The sequence below is a fragment of the Balaenoptera musculus genome, chromosome 1 (genome assembly GCF_009873245.2).
Source record: "Balaenoptera musculus isolate JJ_BM4_2016_0621 chromosome 1, mBalMus1.pri.v3, whole genome shotgun sequence".
NCBI classification, from domain to species: domain Eukaryota; kingdom Metazoa; phylum Chordata; class Mammalia; order Artiodactyla; family Balaenopteridae; genus Balaenoptera; species Balaenoptera musculus.
This window is the reverse complement of record NC_045785.1, coordinates 161,972,695-161,992,123: the sequence shown is the minus strand read 5'-3', so window position 1 is coordinate 161,992,123 and position 19,429 is coordinate 161,972,695. Positions and strand designations below refer to the sequence as shown.

The 19,429-nt window shown below is 38.6% G+C and overlaps 1 protein-coding gene across 9 annotated transcripts in view; it reads right to left on the bottom strand.

The window, feature by feature from the left end:
• The window catches only part of ENAH (ENAH actin regulator), a 153,274-nt gene that overhangs the window by 19,396 nt on the left and 114,449 nt on the right, over positions 1 to 19,429 (bottom strand). For 5 of the 9 annotated variants that reach the window (XM_036830684.1, XM_036830693.1, XM_036830652.1 and 2 more), the window contains 2 exons: positions 3,589 to 3,893; positions 1,600 to 1,710 (listed from right to left, as the gene is read on the bottom strand). In XM_036830684.1, the coding sequence (XP_036686579.1) occupies positions 1,600 to 1,710; positions 3,589 to 3,893 (416 nt within the window). Of the gene's footprint in view, positions 1 to 1,599; positions 2,383 to 3,588; positions 3,894 to 19,429 lie in introns of all 9 variants that reach the window. The other 4 variants (XM_036830638.1, XM_036830645.1, XM_036830676.1 and 1 more) reach the window with 2 other exon arrangements.

Genomic DNA, 19,429 nt, shown 5'->3' with positions numbered 1-19,429 from the left:
ATGGCAGTTAGTGCTGTTCAAAATAACAGACCAAAATAATCTGGGTAAACCTTAAGAGTTGAGACAATAAATTCTACGACAGTGAAAGCATATAGTTACTTGCTTTCCAAAGTGGCAGAATTGAGAACATGAAAGAAGGGTGGGTCCCAGGCTTCAATATGTCAAAAATATTCCACATTTAAAAGCAATGTATAAAGAGAATTGAGAATCACTGAAGTAAAGGAATCTACTAGAACAAAGTAAAACCTCAAAACAACTATCAGAAATAATTAGGAGACATAGAATTTGAAGTACAGAAGACAGGGGTTAAGAGAGCAATGTCCAGATCTTGTAAAATCACAAAGGAGTGGGCAAGAACAAGAACCAGGAGACTGACCCTGTAGGTCCTCCCCCTTCCTTAAGGCTTAAAGGGGTATTTTAGGACAAATAAAATGTCATCTGCAAACTGGGTGGTAAGTTTTTTGAAACTGCTAACTTTGAACAGTTACACAAGCTGGAATCATAAATTGCTGGAAGAATATAGTGATGGGCTACATGAGGGGTCATCAGAGCTCTGAGGATACAGGAGGTAGGCCTTTGGACTCTGTCAGGCTAACTGTGTCTCTCTTGCTCCAGAATCACTTTCACAATGATACTGAACTGCACCTACTAGAGTTGTGACTCAACCTTTAAGCAAATTCAGTAAGTCAACATGAAAAATATACACACAGCAATAACAAGCCCTTAAGAACTAAGATTTTTTTTTTAATAAGTGTTTTAAATCCAGACTATAACACCGTTCCTTTGTAAGTACAAATTTGTTGTCACATTCCTTCCTGTAATCCTCGTTAAATCCTATTTTAAAAGGGAGCGGGTTAAGCATCTTCTTATTTACTTATAGAACCAGGTCCTTCTCTACTTACAAATAATCCATACTTAGATTACATCCCCCCTCCCCTGTCACTGTGACAGCAAAGTTCAGGCGTGGGGAGTGGGGGGATAACTGTAGCGTATGCTATCCTCTCCCAACTATCCCTTCAGCCTGCTACTTCTTGGAATTTTGGACCATGGAACCCTTTGGGGCACATATCAAGCCTGCCATCCTCTCCACCCTTTGTGCAAAGTTGGGCTGCTCCCCAGGGCTTAGGGTGGCACCCATCCCTGGAAGTCTGATATGAGAAGCCCAATACGAAATAGGGTCCAAGATCAGAACTGTCCCAGAGGAGACTCCTGGATGACAGGTCTGACGACTACAGTTGGGCACTAAATATAATCTCTGTGTTTCCCAGAAATTAAAGGAAGACAAGTTTGATTATATCAATATATTTATTGTGTGGATTAATGTATCAAGTAATGTTTTCCTAGTGAAAATGAAAAGAAACATACAGAGGCCCTTAAATACTGAATAACACTTCTGACTATGACACCGCAGAAGATATCCAAATCTAGTTCAATATGGAAACCCCTCATACTGATCCTCCAAATGCAATTAATCCAACAGAAAAGAACCCACCTTCGCCTTTTTCAAAACCATCCTCCCCATTCTTCTAGGCAATGAGAGCTGTGGACGTGTAACATTTCCAAGTGATTAGCTGTTAGTGGCAATAACGGAAGCCTTACCCTGCTGGGCTGGAGTCTCGGCCGGCTGAGAGGCTGCCTGCGAGCCTGGCTCAGAAGCAGAGGAGTCTCCCAGCACAGGGGTTAGAGGAGTCTCCACAGAGGCAGGGGCAGCTGCAGAGGGAGAAGGGAGAACACTAGGCTTGGATGAGGGAGTTGAGGCAACAGGGGTGCTTGGAGGAGGAGAGGCTTGAGATCCACAGTGTGGGAGTGGTGCGAGGGAAGGCGGTGGCAGCGCCGCTGGCCCTGAGGTAGGCGGTGGAGACACTGGACATGTGACAGAGTCGAGCAGCCCGCTGGGGGCCGCTGGTGATGGAGGCCTCTGGGGCACAGGAGAAGAAACGCAACCGGGGAGGACGGGCCTTGGACCAGTAGCTCTGCCTGGGGGGCTGCTAATCATTACTGGAGGAGACGGAGGGAGGGGCGAGAAACTGGAAGTAGACCAGGCACAGGGCTTCGTAGCTGGAGGTTGAGGAGAGGGTGTGTTCACAGGAGAAGAAGGTCGAGAGTTTTTGTTCAGAGGACGAGGAACTGTAGCATAATGGGGAAGAACAGGGTGGAAGGCTGAACCTAGAGATGTTGCAAAACGTGTCGCGGAGTGTCGAAGAGGTGGTGTAGGGGGTGTGGAAGTGGGTGGCAAAGCGGTCACTACAGCGTAATCAGGAGTGGCCTCTGACACTGGAGCTGAGATGACTTTAGCATATGATGGAGGAGGTGCTGCAGGAGGCTGGCAACTGGCACACTCAGGAAGTGGAGCATGAAACAGGGAGCTGTCGGAGGATGGAGCTGGACAGAGGTGGAAAGCAGTGGCGAAAGACAGGATAAAAAAGGAGAGAGAAAAAGGGAGCTAGTAAAGCCACAAAACCAGCATTCAGACAAAATGTACAAATGTAGACTACAGTTAGTACCAGAGAATAAGCACATGGGCAAATAACTAATTTCACCCCAAAATGTCTTAGCTTATAAATACATTTTGAGACCCAAAAGAGGACAAGTTTTCTTTTACTCTAACAAGTTGACTGATAAATTAAACTGATTAGCTTATTCTTTACAAGAAGAAGATCGTAGTCTTAATTTTCATTATTTTCGTCCACTAAAAGGACATTAACATTACATGAATAAGACCACAAAGAAGAGTAAGCTTAGTTGTTTTTTTTTAAAAAAATAATAAAGAGAGAAACTAGCAAAAAGTTTATCATAAAGGGCTAGAAACCCCCAAATTCAATGTTTATTTGTGGAGAAGTTTTGTTTTGTTGGCTATAACCCCAGAAAACAATTAGGCAATCAAAAGCAAATGAATGAACTCAAACAACAAACCAATCAACCAGTATTTAATCAACCCATGTTGAAACTTTAGATATAGGCCATATGGAATAAAATAATAATTCTTAAATCCTACAATAAATGTTAATTTTAATGAATGTCAAAATACCTCAAATTTTTAGTCATATCTTAACCCTTATGTCTTTCAATAAAATTCCATCAGATTTAGTGATTTCTACTAATTTTTCACAATACTTGCATATATTTAAATTACTAGTCAGCTCTAGAGAGGATACTTTTTAACCTACTGTGTTTAATTCCTCCTTCAAAAACTTTAGAATACAATCAAACAAATTTCTGGAATACTCTGGTATTCAAGACAATTTAAGCACTCTCAGAAGGGAAATATATTCCAAATTCATCTAATATAAAAATTTCCCATAAAAACACACTTACACTTTATAGCCAATTTATAGGGAGTTAGAAGAATTAGAATACCAGAATAAAAATTTCCTGGAGCTTTCTTTAAGTCTCCAAGCAATAAAAGAGAGAAATAAAAAGAAAATGTTAAAGTAGCAATAGCCACATATTTGTTCTAATTTCAAATCGTATTGCTTACTCCCAAGCACCTCAAATGTGAAATAGTCCTTCTCATACACGAATACACAAAATGCCATCGCCATCCAAGCTCAGACATCAGGAACACGGAACAATCTGTAAACTTCTTACCGGCATTTGACATTCTTCGCTCTCGCTCCCATTCCAGCTGCTCCCTTTCTAGCTGCTCTTGCCGCTCTCTTTCTTGCCTTTCCCGGTCCAGTCTCTCCAGCCTCTCCCGCTCTTGTCTCTCCCGCTCCAGACGATCCTGACGTTCCCTTTCTTGTCTCTCTCTCTCCAGCTGCTCCTGTTCTAGTCGTTCCCTCTCCAGCCTTTCCCTTTCTAACCTCTCCCTCTCCAATCTCTCCCTTTCCATTCTTTCTCTCTCCAGCCTTTCCCGCTCCAGCTCCTTTTGTCGTTGCTGTTCTTGTAGTTGCCTGAAATTAAGAAATTAAAAATATGCAACTGTGGCTACTCACCATTAAAAACCCATTCTTTTCACAATGAACCTATGAGAACCTTATTTCTGATTTAAATACAAAGCAGTGTAGACCAGGCAATCAACATCTCTCTTTCCACATGAAGAAAGACTATGTTAGATAGAGATGGCTTATGTTTCATACGAATGAAAATAATTTCTCTTATTAGGATCATTTTGGGCTGCTTCAGCACATTACACTAATGTCTCATTTTATTCTGTAGTTTTCATGAATAAAGTGTTGCAAATAAATGAATAACTGAACATACCACTTTAATGACCAAGACATTATTTCAATCATTTAATGGAAATATCCCTAAATTGTAATTACCTCCCTAAAACAACATCAAATTTTTACTGTATAAATTATATTTTATCATTTTAGAAAATACAATGGCTAGTCACAGCACTAGCTCAATAAATGGTGAATGGAAAAAAAAAACAGACTTAAGAAATAAACTTTAAATCATATTAAGTCTCATATCCAGAGGTCAGTAAAATTAACATTTTGGCATTCATACTTCCAAACTTTTCCTCATGCGAAAATATGCATATAAACCTTAAAAACCAAATAAATTAGAATATGTCCCTACCACTCTGAAATCTGTTTTCTCCTCTCCCACTTAATATATTGTAAAAGGTATTCTAAGGCACTAAGTACAGTTTTGTACCTTTACTTTTCATGACTGAGTAGTAGTCCTTTGTTTAGGTCCATAGTTTAAGCAGTCTCCTATGGTACTATATAAGTTTGCCTAATACTATTACTGATACTACAATAAACATTTATCTTCATGTATCTTTGAACCGTTTTCTACCTGCTTCTTAAGGATCATCACCAGAGGCACAGATTTGCTAAATGAAAAGATACAAATATCAAGATTTTTGACACACGGTTCCAAATTGTCTTCAGGAACATAAGTCCAACAGTATATGAGAATGCCCACTTTCCTTTCCCCTCACTAACAATGAACACCATCACTGCTTTTAATCTTTGCTAATATGACTGATATCATATAACAATTTTCATTTATTTGATTACTTCTGAGGTTAAGTACTTTGCAATCTGTTTACTGATTTTTGTGTTAGTATTAACTGCACATGTTCTTTGACCAGTTTTCTCTTGGGATAGTTAATATTCCATATTCACTTGAAAGAGTTCTTTTCTATATTAAAGATAATAACACTTTGTCACACATGTTAGTCATATGCATTAACTTTTATTACGGTTTTTTTATGTCTTTGATTTTAAAGTTTTGTTTTGTAATATGGTTTTTAATTTTACATAGAAAATCTAGTAATATTATTCCTTTATGTGATCTGCTTTTGATATCCTTCTTAGGCAGTCCTGTCCCACAGCAAGTTTATATAATTACTAACACTTTCTTTTCATACTTTTATTTTTTACAATAAAATCCTTAGTTCATATGAAACTCATCTTGGGCTTGACATGTGAAGTAGTGACCTACATCACAGCACCTTTTATCGAATAGGTTATAGACCTAATTTAAGATGCCACCTTTACGTGTGTTGACTGTTACTGAAGTTCCAGAATGTTTTGGAGCATATATCTACTTGTCTGGCGGAGTTTTTCTAGGTGATTCTCAGATATATAACTCTTTCTAGGTAAACTTTAGTATCACTTTGTTAAATTTACCCTTTCTGCCAAGACCTATGCTCTCAATTCTATTAACGTTTCATTAAATTTGAAGATCAGCTAGAAAAACATTCACATATTTTTATCTTCTTATCTAAGCAAGTATAGAATGTCTCAGTATTTACGCAATTAAAAATCTTCTTCAACTCTAGGACTTCAAATGATGACTACAAAAATCTCTTTGTGATTATATTATAAACCTGCAGAAGCCTCCTGGATGTGGCTCTATAACAGTTTGCTTTTTACCTTTCATATATAATGTAACAGAGCATGAAAATATCTCCAAGTACCCACCTGGACTTAAACAATTATCTTGCTATAAAAATTAACTCGCCCTAAGATTTAAAAAAAGTTACACTCATCTTACGCATAAAGTATTTCACAGCATTGCGGGGAAGATTAAATGAGATAATACCGCGACAACTTTTTACTAAGTACCTGAAGCATAAGAACTCAATAAACGTTGAGCTATAATAATACTTATTTGGAGGTTTCAAACTGAGACTTTCCCTGGACTGGCTAATAAACTGGCTGGATTCTGACTGGAGGCTGAGCTTCATGACAGAACGCGCGTGCTGCCCTTTGCTCCTCCCAACACTATCAATAAGCCAGGAAGACCTTTCCAGAAATCCCTCCCCTTCATGGTTCCTGAACTGACTATAAAACAAAGGAAAAGCCCAATCCCACTCCTGGGACAACAACACAAAGCTTCTCTCTGGACAGATCATCGTACTTCATCAGTGCAAGAGGAAAACAGAAGACACCTATTGTAGTGCTGATTATGGGCTGGCCACAAAGTTCGCTCGGATTTTTCTGTAAGATGTTACTGAAAAACCCAAACGAACTTTTTGGCCAACCCAACAGTTGCTGAAAATACTGACAACTAAATAATAAAATCTGATTTTTACGGTACAGTACTGATGACTTCATTATACCATTTGATAAATTAGGGGCCAAAGTTTCTGAGGGATAACAATATCACTGTAGGGATGAGGGCAAGAAATTAGGTATATTCAGAAGAATATTTTTAATAATAAACTAGACGAAGTTATTATTATTGAATAACCTGCATCTAATGAATAAACTCAGCTAGGGCTTATATTACATTTGAAATATACAACATGCATCAAAAAATAATAGCACATGAAATGTAATAATACTCTAAGCAATCTCTTGGGTCCAGAAGACAAAAGATATACCCATATTATTCTAATTAGAATATATTTGAAAGCAGAAGCTAAGGGAAAGTATTTAACTTTTAATGTAGCTGCACCAAGATCTATGATTAAAAAATCCAATTTATTAGGTCCTGTTACATTCCTGTGCCACCTCTTTCATTTTATTTTATCGAAATAATACAAGCACATAGTTTTTAAGTTTATAAGAAAAAAATAGCAGCTCATTGTTCCAATCCTCCCATCCCAGTTTCCAATATATCAGAGATAATTACTATCAGTTCTTTTGGCTGTTTCTTTAGATATGTCAATTCTTTTGATTATTTTAACTTTATACATGTCTACTGACTTTTAAGATATCTCTTGTAACTCCCTCACCACACACAGGCTTTTCCCAATATAGTCATGGGAGAATACTGATTTCTGGTTAAATCAATATTCAGAGTTTACATTATGAATATGATAATGTAAACACTGTTCACAGCTGAACCACACTGTACTCTAAGACTACATCTCATTTCTTATCCAAGTTCTTAGTTTTTTTACCCCCAAGTTAATGGCTGCTTCTCTAGACCATATAATGCTTTTAACACAAAAAGTAAGCTTAAAGCACAAGTAGAAGGCCAGGTACGAGTAAAGTGAATCTGAAAGAATTATTAAATAATGGCATTTACAACTAGGGTGTCCTGACTTAAAAGACTGCTCCACACGTCATAATATTCTGGGTTTTCAGTCTATAAATAAAAAGAGTATCTACTGATGTAGGGAAAGAGCACAGTGCCAGAGAGATCTCCCAAGTTCATTGATAGATGATTGAAGTAGGCAGTTCATACAGCTGCAGGAGAGTCTGATGACTGTGTATTTTCTTGATTTGAAAGTAAGAAAGATGCAAGAAAGGAAACTGTTCAAAGTCTCTAATTTTTAGCCTGTTTACTGAAAAGAAGCACATCTAAACATATTTCCCAAAGTTGTGTGTCAAACAGAACATCTCAGGCTTACAAATCTTTAGTGGAATGAATAATTCCACCTAAATTGGATGGTATATATAAATCTTCTGACTTTCATGTTTTGACTTCTAAAGCAAGACATCTGTATATCTTTTTAGGGGGACAGTTTCCAAATGTATAAATTCTGCTTTTCTTAGAACACCACTGCCAACTCACATACTGGAAATGCACATGACTATTCTTCCTAGAGTTCTGTCTACAAATGACTGTTTTCATCTGAAGATTTTTTCGAAGTACAAGGGCCCTGGGGGCTTCCCTAGTGGCGCAGTGGTTGAGAATCCGCCTGCCAATGCAGGGGACGCGGGTTTGAGCCCTGGTCCGGGAAGATCCCACATGCCGCGGAGCAACTAGGCCCGTGAGCCACAACTACTGAGCCTGCACGTCTGGAGCCTGTGCTCCGCAACAAGAGAGGCCACGATAGTGAGAGGCCCGCGCAACGCGATGAAGAGTGGCCCCCGCTTGCCGCAACTGGAGAAAGCCCTCGCACAGAAACGAAGACCCAACACAGCCAAAAGTAAATAAATAAGTGAATAAAATAATTAAAAAAAAAAAAATTACAAGGGCCCTAATTCTGAATTACGGAAAAATTCTGGAAGACTAATTTTTCTTTTAAGTTAGGATATACATTTTACAATAATTTGAAACCTTCTGAGAAAATATATTTTTTCAGAAAAAAATGTAGTGCAAATGACTAATATCATAGCCACCAAGAGCATTTTAAAAATATCAGGAAAAATTCTTCCCACCACCAAAATACCTATTGAATTTCTCACCCAAAAGAGCTATCCCCCAAATGCAAAGAGATGCATGAAGCACCAGCCAACGAGATTAATAGCTTTTTTATATATTTGAACACAAATTTAGTTTATCTTAACTCAAAAACTTACTTTTCTTAAAGCAAGCAAAATCTATGTAACAAAAATTTGAAACACATTTCATTCAACCTTATATATAACAAAAAAATAGTGTTAGGTAAATGAAGAGTGATTTACATTTGACATAATGAAGTAGGAGGGCAGATTAGGAAAAATGTTCCGGGCTGACGACATTTAGTAATACTAATGCTACCGACATCAGTCAGAAAATAAAACTGCATAAATAAAATGTGGGCATTTCACTTCTCTATCAGTAAACAAATGAAAAATGGATAAAACTAAACAAGATAATTACGTTTTAATATTACAAAGCTCCTGAGACAAGAGACAATACTTACAAGAGAAGGCGGTCAACTCTTGGTCCATCCTGCCTCTGAAGGCTAATCGGAGGGCTGTACATTCTCATTGTTCCAACTCCCTGCTTCTGTGCTGGGATTATTATTTCCCTTTTATAACTTTCAGGTAATAGTGGTGATTTGCAAACTATTTATAGGTATTAACTACATTAAGTTCCGTGTTGAGACTGACACAGGACTGACTCATGTCTCTTAGAATATGTTTTTTCATCACAGTCAGCCAAGGAAGCCGAATTAATAATATGAGTAAGAACCAAAAACTGATATTAACAAATGCTACACAACATATGAATAGAAAAGTAAACTACACTATCATCGTGTTACTATAGTAAAAGTATTGGACTAACAAGATTTAACATCTAAAGTAAACATTTGTTTTATCAACTCAATTTTATCCTCATTAAAATTTAAAAATTAAACTTGTAAAATACATACATAGTTTCAAAGGTCAAAGAGTGTTACAAAGTTTATAACAAAACACTAAGCCTCTTCTCAACCCTTACCACTTCCGATTTCTCTCCCCAGAAGCAACTACTTTCAACACTTTGATACTTATCTCACGTTTCTAACTACATACATTAATCTGTTTAGAACTAATACTTCTTAGTCTTTCAGATTTAGAAGTTATCTACTGACTTCACACTACACAAATGATTTAATTCCTACACCCTCTAACCCCCTAAAATCTTTCCTTCTTCATTCTCCCAATAAAATCATGACAGTATTTTGGATACATCAGCATCCATCTAACTTACTCAGGGCTGACAATATTTACTTTCCAGAACAATCCCTTTCTTAACCCTGGTGTTACAAATGGCTACCTTTTACACTTGATTCTTTTTCTCTATACCGACCCTTAACTCTCCATCAGAACCGTAAACCCTCTCAATAGGGTCAAGTATATCAGGTGATCTATTTTTTGTTTGCTTATTGTTTTTCTTTCCCCCCAGAAACTTTTGGTCCATCCTGCCTCTGAAGGTTAACTGTAGGGCTATACACTTTCAACGCACCAACTCCCCACTTCGGTGCTGGGATTATTATTCCCCCTTTATAACTTTCAGACCTGCTGGGTCCCTAGGTTTTGCTTTTGCCTTAGTCAAGCTGGGAACTCCCTTATCTCTTTCCTACACTGGATTTCTTGTTTCCTGGCTCCTCCCATGGTATCATCATTCTTGGTTTACTCTCTCATTTTAATAGAATACATCTTCCAGTAGCTTCCTAGGAAACTGTGCAGAGGAGGAAATTTTAGATTGGAAGTAACTTCTCAGGAATTTGAAGCTCCCCCCACTTTTAAAATCTTCTAATATTCTAAAATTCCAGTGATATGCCTTGGTGGTAGATCTTTTTATGTTTTCCTACTTATTGGGCTGGACACTTGGTGAATCTTTTCAATCTGGACCAGGGGACCTGGCAAACTACAGTCCATGGCCCAAATCTGGCCACACCCATCATTTCTGCATTGTCTGTGGCAAAGCTACAAAGGAAGAGCTGAACAAATGCCACAGAGACCTCGTGGCCCACAAAGTCTAAGACCTTTACCATCCGGCCCTTTTCAGAAAAAGTCGGCACCTCTGACCACAAGCAAGTCACTGAGTTCCAGGAAATTTTCTTATATTATTTATTTGCAGATTCCATTTCCTCACATTTTTGTTTTGTCCCCCTAAAATTCCTAATATTTAGATGTCGGACCTCCTAATCTGATCTTCTTTTATTTTTTTTCTCATATACTATCTCTATCTTTTACAGCTATTTTCAGGGCAATTTCCTCAACCTTATTTCTCAAACCTCCTAGTATTAAAATTAATGCTTTTAAAAAAAATTCTAAGCACATTTTCTTACACTCTGATTCTTTTTAAATAACTACAAACATTTGCTTTATGAATAAAATATATTCTTAGTTCTCTGAAGCTATTATAGTATTTTTTAGGTTTTCTTCTGTTCCCTGTTATTACATGTTTCCTCCAATTTCAATTTTTTCTGTTTGTTTTGATCTGTCTTCATGTTATAAAAGTTGTCCTTAAAGGTATGATGATCCCTGGCTGTCCATTCATGTTGATAAGTGGTACTAAAGCTGATCAGAAGCCCTTAAATAAATGAGCTTCAATGGGAGGGACCTTGGGTGTCAATATCTTTGTCTTTTCTCTTGGCCAAGCCAAGTTTCCGGAGGAGGACTCTTCATGTTCCTTACCTGAGTTCTACAGGTCTGGCTGCCAATGACTGGGAGCTGAGCAAAGGAAAGAGACCAAGTTGGCTGACTTTCACTCATCTCTCTTCAGTATGGCCTCTCACCCACACCTTCACAGTTGTGCCTCCTATACCTCAGGCTTTACCAGGAGTCAGCAAACCTGCTGAAAAGGGCCAGAGAGTATCTCTGTCCATATTCTTTTTCCTTTTTTAAAAAAAAACAACTCTGCAAAAATGTACAAGCCCTCCTTAGCTCTCAGCTATGCAAAAACAGGCTACAGGGCTGGACTTGGCCAGTGAGCTATAGTTTGCCAACTCCTAGCCTACACTGCTATGCTGTCCAAAACGGTAGCTATTAGCTGTATGTTGCAACTGAGCACTTCAAATGCTCCTAGTTTGAACTGGGATACGCTTTTAATATAAAAACACATACCAGATTTTGGAACACATACCAGATTTTTCATACCTAGTATGAAAAAAAAAGAGTGTAAAACATCCCTAAAATTTTGTATCAATTACCTATTGAAATAATATTTTAGATGTACAGAGTTAAATATACTAATAAAATTAATCTCACTTGTTTCTTTAAAATTTTCAAAAACGTGGTCCCTAGAAGACTTTAAAATGACATGTAGTTTGCATTACATTTCCATTGAACAGCACTGGTCTAGAGCATCTCTAGAAGATAATAAATCTCTAGTCTCCTGTTTGGGTGTTGTGGGGAAAATGTGGGTAGCTAAACCCTCCTTATAAAGACTTACCTAACCTTCCTACGTGTAGCATTATGAAACGGCTTGCCACTGAGAGGCACCACAGCAACTCAACCCTTCTCTTCTCTGTCCTGGCTTAGTTTAGCTATTGCTGGTCTACTAAGCTAGTTACCACCTGTATTAGTTTTTGTGGTTGCCATAATAAAGACCCATACACTAGGTGGCTTAAAACAACGGAAATTTATTCTCTCAGTGTGGGAGGTGACAAATCTGAAATCAAGGTGTTGGCAGTGCTGGTTCCTTCTAAGGGCTCTAAGGAAGAATCTGTTCCATGCCTTGCTCTTCCTTCTCAGGAAGGCTGGTAATTCTTGGTATTCCTTGGCTTGTAGAAGCATCACTATAATTTCTGCTTCCATCTTTACATGGTGTTCTCTCTGTGTCTCTGTGTCTTCACATGGCCATCTTGCTTCTGTAACTTTCTCCTCTTCTTATACGGACATCAGTCGTGTTGGATAAAGGGGTCCATCTCACTCCAGTATGACCTCATCTTAACTAACAACTCTATTTCCAAAAGGTTACATTTTGAGGTAGTGGAGATTAGAATATATCTTTCTTTTCTTTTCTTTTTTTTTTTCCTTTGGTCGTGCCATGCGGCATGCGGGATCTTAGTTCTCCGACCAGGGATCAAACCCATGCCCCCTGCATTGGGAGTGTGGAGTCTTAACCACTGGACCACCAGGGAAGCCCCAGGACGTATCTTTCTTGGGAGACACTATTCAATCCCTAACACCACTCATCAACAAAATTTTAGAAACCAGAAAGTAGACGGCCATTTCTTGTCTTCACATTGTACAACTGCTGTCGCCAAAGTGCAACTGATGTTCCTCAAAGTGCAATGGACAGTCCCAAACAAAACCAGATTCAAAATATGTTGTTAAACTTTTCTTTAAGCAATTCATTTCCTTTTTGTAACAGTCAGAAGCCAAGAAAAATAACTTGAAGAATACGAATTTTTAGCTATTGATTAAAATAATCCATTTATAATTTATGGTTCTGAGCAAAAACCCTATCAAGTTTGTTATGCACACCACACATACACATGCACACATACACCCAAGGAGCACACTACTCACATCATTTTCCTCCTACCCCATCCATTATTATTAGCTCACCAAATACGAATCATTTACCAGTCTTCAAAAATCAATTACTGATACCCACTAACAGCTTACCTAAGAGTAGTAACAGAAATGTAACGTTTATTATAATATGAACTTGATACTGAAAATATAACTACTAAAATTGCAGGTGAATGTTATGATGCAAATTAATATTCTCTTCTACTACATTTTCCAGTAACGGCGTAGAAAGATCCAGTTAAATAGCCAAAGTAACAGGATAAAGTTACTCAACTTATGAAATAAAAGTTGTCCCAAGGGTATTTTATCATGCCTCTGAAAATAAAATCAAGCACAAGAAAATTTATTTTTATATAAATAACTACCCAAAATAAATTTTGAAAATATAATTTCTGTTGGGAACCAAACGTCTCACTAGAGTGTGCTGTACATCCCTCTGCCACTGTGTTTTTTAATCTACAAAACGAGATCCAGCCATGCACAGCTGCTGGCTGAGATGAAGTGAAGACCAGCACTAACTGTCTATATAAAATTCAGCAGATATTTTTGGGTTTTGTAGTACCTTTTCCCAAGTATCTTTCAACCATAAGCAAAAACAGATTGTTTGGCATGTAGGTCAAAAGAAAATGGCATATACTTTTCTTATAACTTGAAAATACTAAAGTTTTACAAAGCAAGATGCCTTTTTATTATATGACAAACAGGGAAAGAATATTAAAAAGCAATGTCTTAGCATGGCATAAAGGCCCTTTACGTACCAGTTTAATAGCACCATCAGTCCTGGAGCGGGGGAAGCGGGGCAGTACTCACGTCACACAGGTGGTGTGCACTCCCTTGGCTCTTACACATAGACTCTTTCCGCCTAGAATGCTTTTCCATTCTATGATTGGAAACTCCTAGTTCACTTCCCCTTCAAGGCACAGCTCAAAGAGCATCTCCTCAGGAATGGCTCCCACCGTCTCCCAAACAGCACAGACAGAAAAGCCCAGGCAGCATGAAAAGAGTGCGTATTATCTTATTTAATGGTCCCAACAACCTTATGAACTCATATTTTCTGCCTGTTATGCCCCAACACCTATATATAAATGAATTCAGTACCACTGAACTTATTGGCTTTTTATTCAAAACTTTATTCAGGTCCCTACTCTCAAGTAGCCTGTAATGTTCACTGTGGAGGTAAGACTCATATGTAAAGTAAACAACAAACAATAAAAGAGCGTGTAGTTAAGTTACAGGAGTTCAGAAACGAAAACCATTAATATACCTGGAAAACAGTCTACAGAAAAGGACAAGACAGGAAGGATGAGAAGGGCAGGACAGAGAGGTAAATGCTACACAGAAGCACAGAGGGAGAAACCAAGTATGGTGTACAGACAGTCATAAGGGAGGAAAGAGATACATGGGGTGGGCTCTTAAGTGTCAGGCCAAAGAATTAAACTGGATGCGAGGAGAGCTGGCCACCCGTACTGCGAGCAGGGAAGTGACATGAGCTCCTGGACTCTTCTTACTCAAGTTGGTACATGTGAGCAGCCAAACTGTCTTCCCCCACTCCAAGATTCTACTGGAATTCCAGAAAAATAACAAAAATGTGTAAAAATAAACCCATTACAAAGTAGAAAATTGAGCTGAGTGGTCTTTAGTAGACCAAATTTATCATCAAATTTCTGGAAGACAAAAAGGGTAGGGAGGAGTTATATGCCTAGAATTCTTTCCCAGTTCCTATGTACTAGTACATCCAACTACCTAGTAGTCAACATCTCTACTTGAATGTCCAATGAGCATTTCGGCTTAACATCTTCAAAATTCATCTGATCTCTCCCCACAAAACCTGTTACTCACAGTCTCAGTTAATGGTGATTCCATCCTTCCCATAGCTTACGTTAAAAACCACAACTCCTCCCCTTCTCTCACACCCCACATACAATCCACCAGGAAACGTAAGGATCTGCCTTCTCACCGCTTCCACTGCCTGGGGAAAGCCATCATTATTTCCTGCCTAGTTTACCGCAATAGCCTCTTAACTAGTTTTCTTGCTAGGCTGCTATCACAACCCTGTACCTGCTTTCATTTGTGTTTCTCTATAGTCTGGTCTCAACAAAGCAGGCAAACTAATTCTGTTAAAATGTTAAGCCAGATGATTCCTATCAAAATCATCCAAGGGGCCCTCATTTCTCTCAGAATTAAAGCTAAATTCTTTATGATTGCCTGCAATGTCCTGCATGACACGACTCCCCCACTACTCTCCTTTTCTGCTCCTGTTCTCTCTGCTCCAGCCTCCACGCCTCCTCGTTCCTCCCTGTACACGAGCACAATCCTGCCTTAAGGCTCTGCACAGACTGCTCCTTCTGCTGTAATACACTTACCCAGACATCCACTCGGCTAACTCCTTCCTTCCATCTCCGTAAGATCTACTCTGACCAACCTATTTAAAGTTGTAACCATTTCCCCTTGGCCCTCTGTAACATATACTCCCTTCACTTGGCTCTATTTTTTTCCCATAGCACTTACCATCTTCTGCTACACTGTGTCACGTTCACTCTATTCTCTGATTAGGTTGAAGCTTTCTGTCCGCCACCCACCACCCTGGTATACTGTAAGCACTCAGAGCAAAGCACTTAGCCTGGAACATAACTGGACTGAAGAGTGGAGGCATCCAGGGTCCCGAACACAGACTCAGAATGGCTGAAGCAGACGCGAGAAGAATCTGGGAAAGACCTAACTTGAGATCAGCAGGTAGAAAGAACGGGCATGGGCAGTACAACCATAATCAAGCTGATTACTAAACACACACACTGTCTGAAGAAAATGCACCAGTCATCCCTCTGCTCCCCAACCTGAGCTCAATGGATGGAATGGCATTTATCACAGAAGACTGTCCTCTAAACAAAGTGAACAAGCTGCCTCAGATGAGCTAGGGTGCCTGGTAGAACTAGAGGTAGCTCAGCTTTGTGGGGCTGAGGCCTATCTGCTCCCCACTCTTGTACCCAAAGGAGAGCCTGTCAGTCTGTCTGCTTGGCCCCTTGCACAGACCCCCTTGGCAGCCCTCGGTCAGGGAAGAATGCTGTCCATAGACACCCAAACCTCACAATGAAGAGGAAACCCAAGCCAAGTACTGACGTCATTCAGACTAATTCTTTTTTTAGAAATAAAGAGACCACTAAGCATTACCAGATATTTGGGTAAAACCAATAAGGCAAACAATACTACTCTATAGGAAGGAGATAATTCAAACAACGGAAGAGAAACAAGAGGGACTTAAGATACCATCATGAATTTAGAACAGGCTGTTTTGAAAAAGGAATAATCGCTCCCCCTGCCTCCGCTCCGCAAAAGGCTCTTGGAGAATAAAATTAAATTATAGGAGATCAACTACTGTGCTGTCCAATTAGGTGGCCATGAGCCATATGTGGCTCTCGAGCACTCACACTGTGGGCAGCCTGAACAGAAATGTGCTGTAAGTGTAAGAAATACATACTGAACTTGGAAGACTCAGTATGACAAACAGAATGTAAAATATCTTAATTTCTATACTTATTTCTTTTTGAAATGATAATATTTCCGTTATAATGGGTTAAATATTTTATTTAACAACATATTTTATGTTATTAAAATTAATTTCATCTGTTTCTTTTTACTTTTGCTAGTATGGCTACTAGAAAAATTTTAATTAAATATGTAGCTTATATTTCTACTAGGTAATGCTGGTCTAGAACGTATGGTTAAAAATATCATCAAGAATACAGAACACAGAAACAGAGGCAGAAAATGAGAAAAGATAAGCATCATAAGGAAATAACCCAGGAGGCCCAGCATTTGATCAGTAGGAGCTCCCCAGAAAGAGAACAGAAGAAACAGAGAGAAGGAAATGGCTAAAGAAATAAAATTTAAAAAAAAAAAAAAAATCTAGGAGTTTTGGTAAGTCTTCAAATGGAAACAGTCCATTGAGTACTGAGCTTAATAAATGGGGGGGACCCCAAAACCAAAAACATATCACATCTTTGTGAAAACTCAGACTACCATGTTAATAAGAAGGTTTAAAAGGATTTTAGGAAGGGGGAAAAAAGATCACCTACTAACATAAAGACAAAGATTTAATGACAGTAATAGAAAGACTGCAAATGTATAAACCTTGAAAATAAAAAATAAAAAAATAAAATTAAAAAAATGATGTGTCTATCAAAACTAGGTGGTAGAATGGAAGAAAGGGGACAGGGAGATGTGCAGAACTACTGCATTCCTCTTACAGAGTGAAGAGTTAAGAGATACTAAGGTTAGAAGAACTAAAAATAATAACTACTCATAATTGGCAAGGGAAGTGAAGAATTCTTCAATTTTTCATAGTGTAGAGTCAATAGGTACTATCTGTAATGTGACTTAATCAAGAAACAGAAATATAAACACATTATATATTACTATAGAAGAACTCATCAAAAGTACTAAAAGTAGAAATGGTTAAAAGTGATTAAGTCTCATGATTAACATGAGGGGAAGGCACAAGTGTGCAGCAGATCACCCTCCCTCTTTTTAGACCCTCCTGCACTGTTTGTGCAAAAAAGTTTAAGAAAAAATAATCTGGCAGTAATAAAGTAGGAATAAGTGAAAGGGATCTAGCTTAAAGACAGAAAAACTAGGAAGTCAGAAAACTACAGCAGTATACAAGAGAATAAATACTGGAGAAAGCTATTAGTAATTAGAATGTCAGGACAGTAAATCCAAAAGGCTTTTAGAGAAAGAAATAACAAAATGTACTTGAATAGATATTGTGAATGAAGATAATTATAGACTTTCTAAGCTGAAATTTTGGGAGAAATATTAGAGAGAAGAAGGAATGTACATTAAAAATGAAATCATAAGGGTTTAAACTGAGGCATCAGTAGGATACCCAAATGGATGAGCTCTAAAATAGGAATTCTCATTGAGGATCCACTGTTGGAATTAAGGGGGTCTGTGATCCTCTGGACCATGTAAGGGCACACATGCGTGCACCTGTGTAAAATCACACGCACATATCTGAAGGGTTAGGTTGGGTGGGGTGGGGGGACTAGATGGAAGACGGCAGTAGTTCACTACTTCTACTAAATTCTCAGAAGGACCCATGACACTACTCCATTTATCTGGAAATATGGGTCTGGCTCTCCACTGGATAATCAGGAGCTGTAGATTTTGAAGCCATCAGCACAGAAGTTAAAAGAAAACTATAAGATCCAACCAAATCATCAACTTTTCAAAGGTTACACCGTGTGCAGAAATAAAAAAGAGATAGCTAAGTGTAAAGCCTTATATAAGAAAAGGAAGAGGTACAGAAAAGGAGAAGAGTTAGCAAAAAAGATACTCTAAAGCATCAAAAGGAAGAGAGAGAAGTGGAATATGTAGACCAAGAGAAGACATTTAAACTAGAATAAGTCAATGATGGAAACAGCACATCCAGTAGATTTGTGAACACAAAGCAGATTTCATGAGATTAAAATGGAAATGGGGTGGGACTCCCCTGGTGGCACAGTGGTTAAGAATCCCCCTGCCAATGCAGGGGACACGGGTTCAAGCCCTGGCCTGGGAAGATCCCACATGCTGCGAAGCAACTAAGCCCATGTGCCACAACTACTGAGCCTGCGCTCTAGAGCCCGTGAGCCACAACTGCTGAGCCCGCATGCCACAACTACTGAAGCCCGCGCGCCTAGAGCCCGTGCTCCGCAACAAGAGAAGCCACCACAATGAGAAGCCCGCACACTGCAACGAAGAGGAGCCCCCATTTGACACAACTAGAGAAAGCCTGCACGCAGCAACGAAGACCTAATGCAGCCAAAAAAACCCCACAAAACAACAACAAAAAAGAACATAAAAAAAGGAAATGGGGTGAAGCATAAAGAAAAGGAATGGAGATGAAATTAATAATGAGAGAGAAGGAAATTGGTTGGTGTCAAGTGGAAGAAGAAAGAAGAGTCTGTGCATGACTATGGACAGAAAATAATTTAAAATTCATACCAATTTTTCAGAAATTCGGATTCCACTCTTCAAAATGACTGAGTTAAAGTCTTCAACTAAACAAATAAGTAATATAAACATCTTCAATTTTCAAACCCTTAAGTATCTACTTACATACAAAGAGAAAAACCTCAAGTCCAGATGAACGCTTTGAAATGAGAAAGAACATACATGAGGGCATGGCGTTCTCCTAACAATTACTAAAAATTCACTCAATACTCGTTTTCAACTAAAACTGCATGCTGCAAGTTCTTGACAACCCTCTGTGAAGCAGATGACCCACCTGTGACCCTTGACAAGGCAGCAGTACCAGCAGAAGACTTCTGTTTGTATTCTGTGCTGTCCTGGACTCCAGCCAACTGTGTCTGGGATTACTTGCTTGCCTACTCTGTACTACCAGAGATGATCTATTA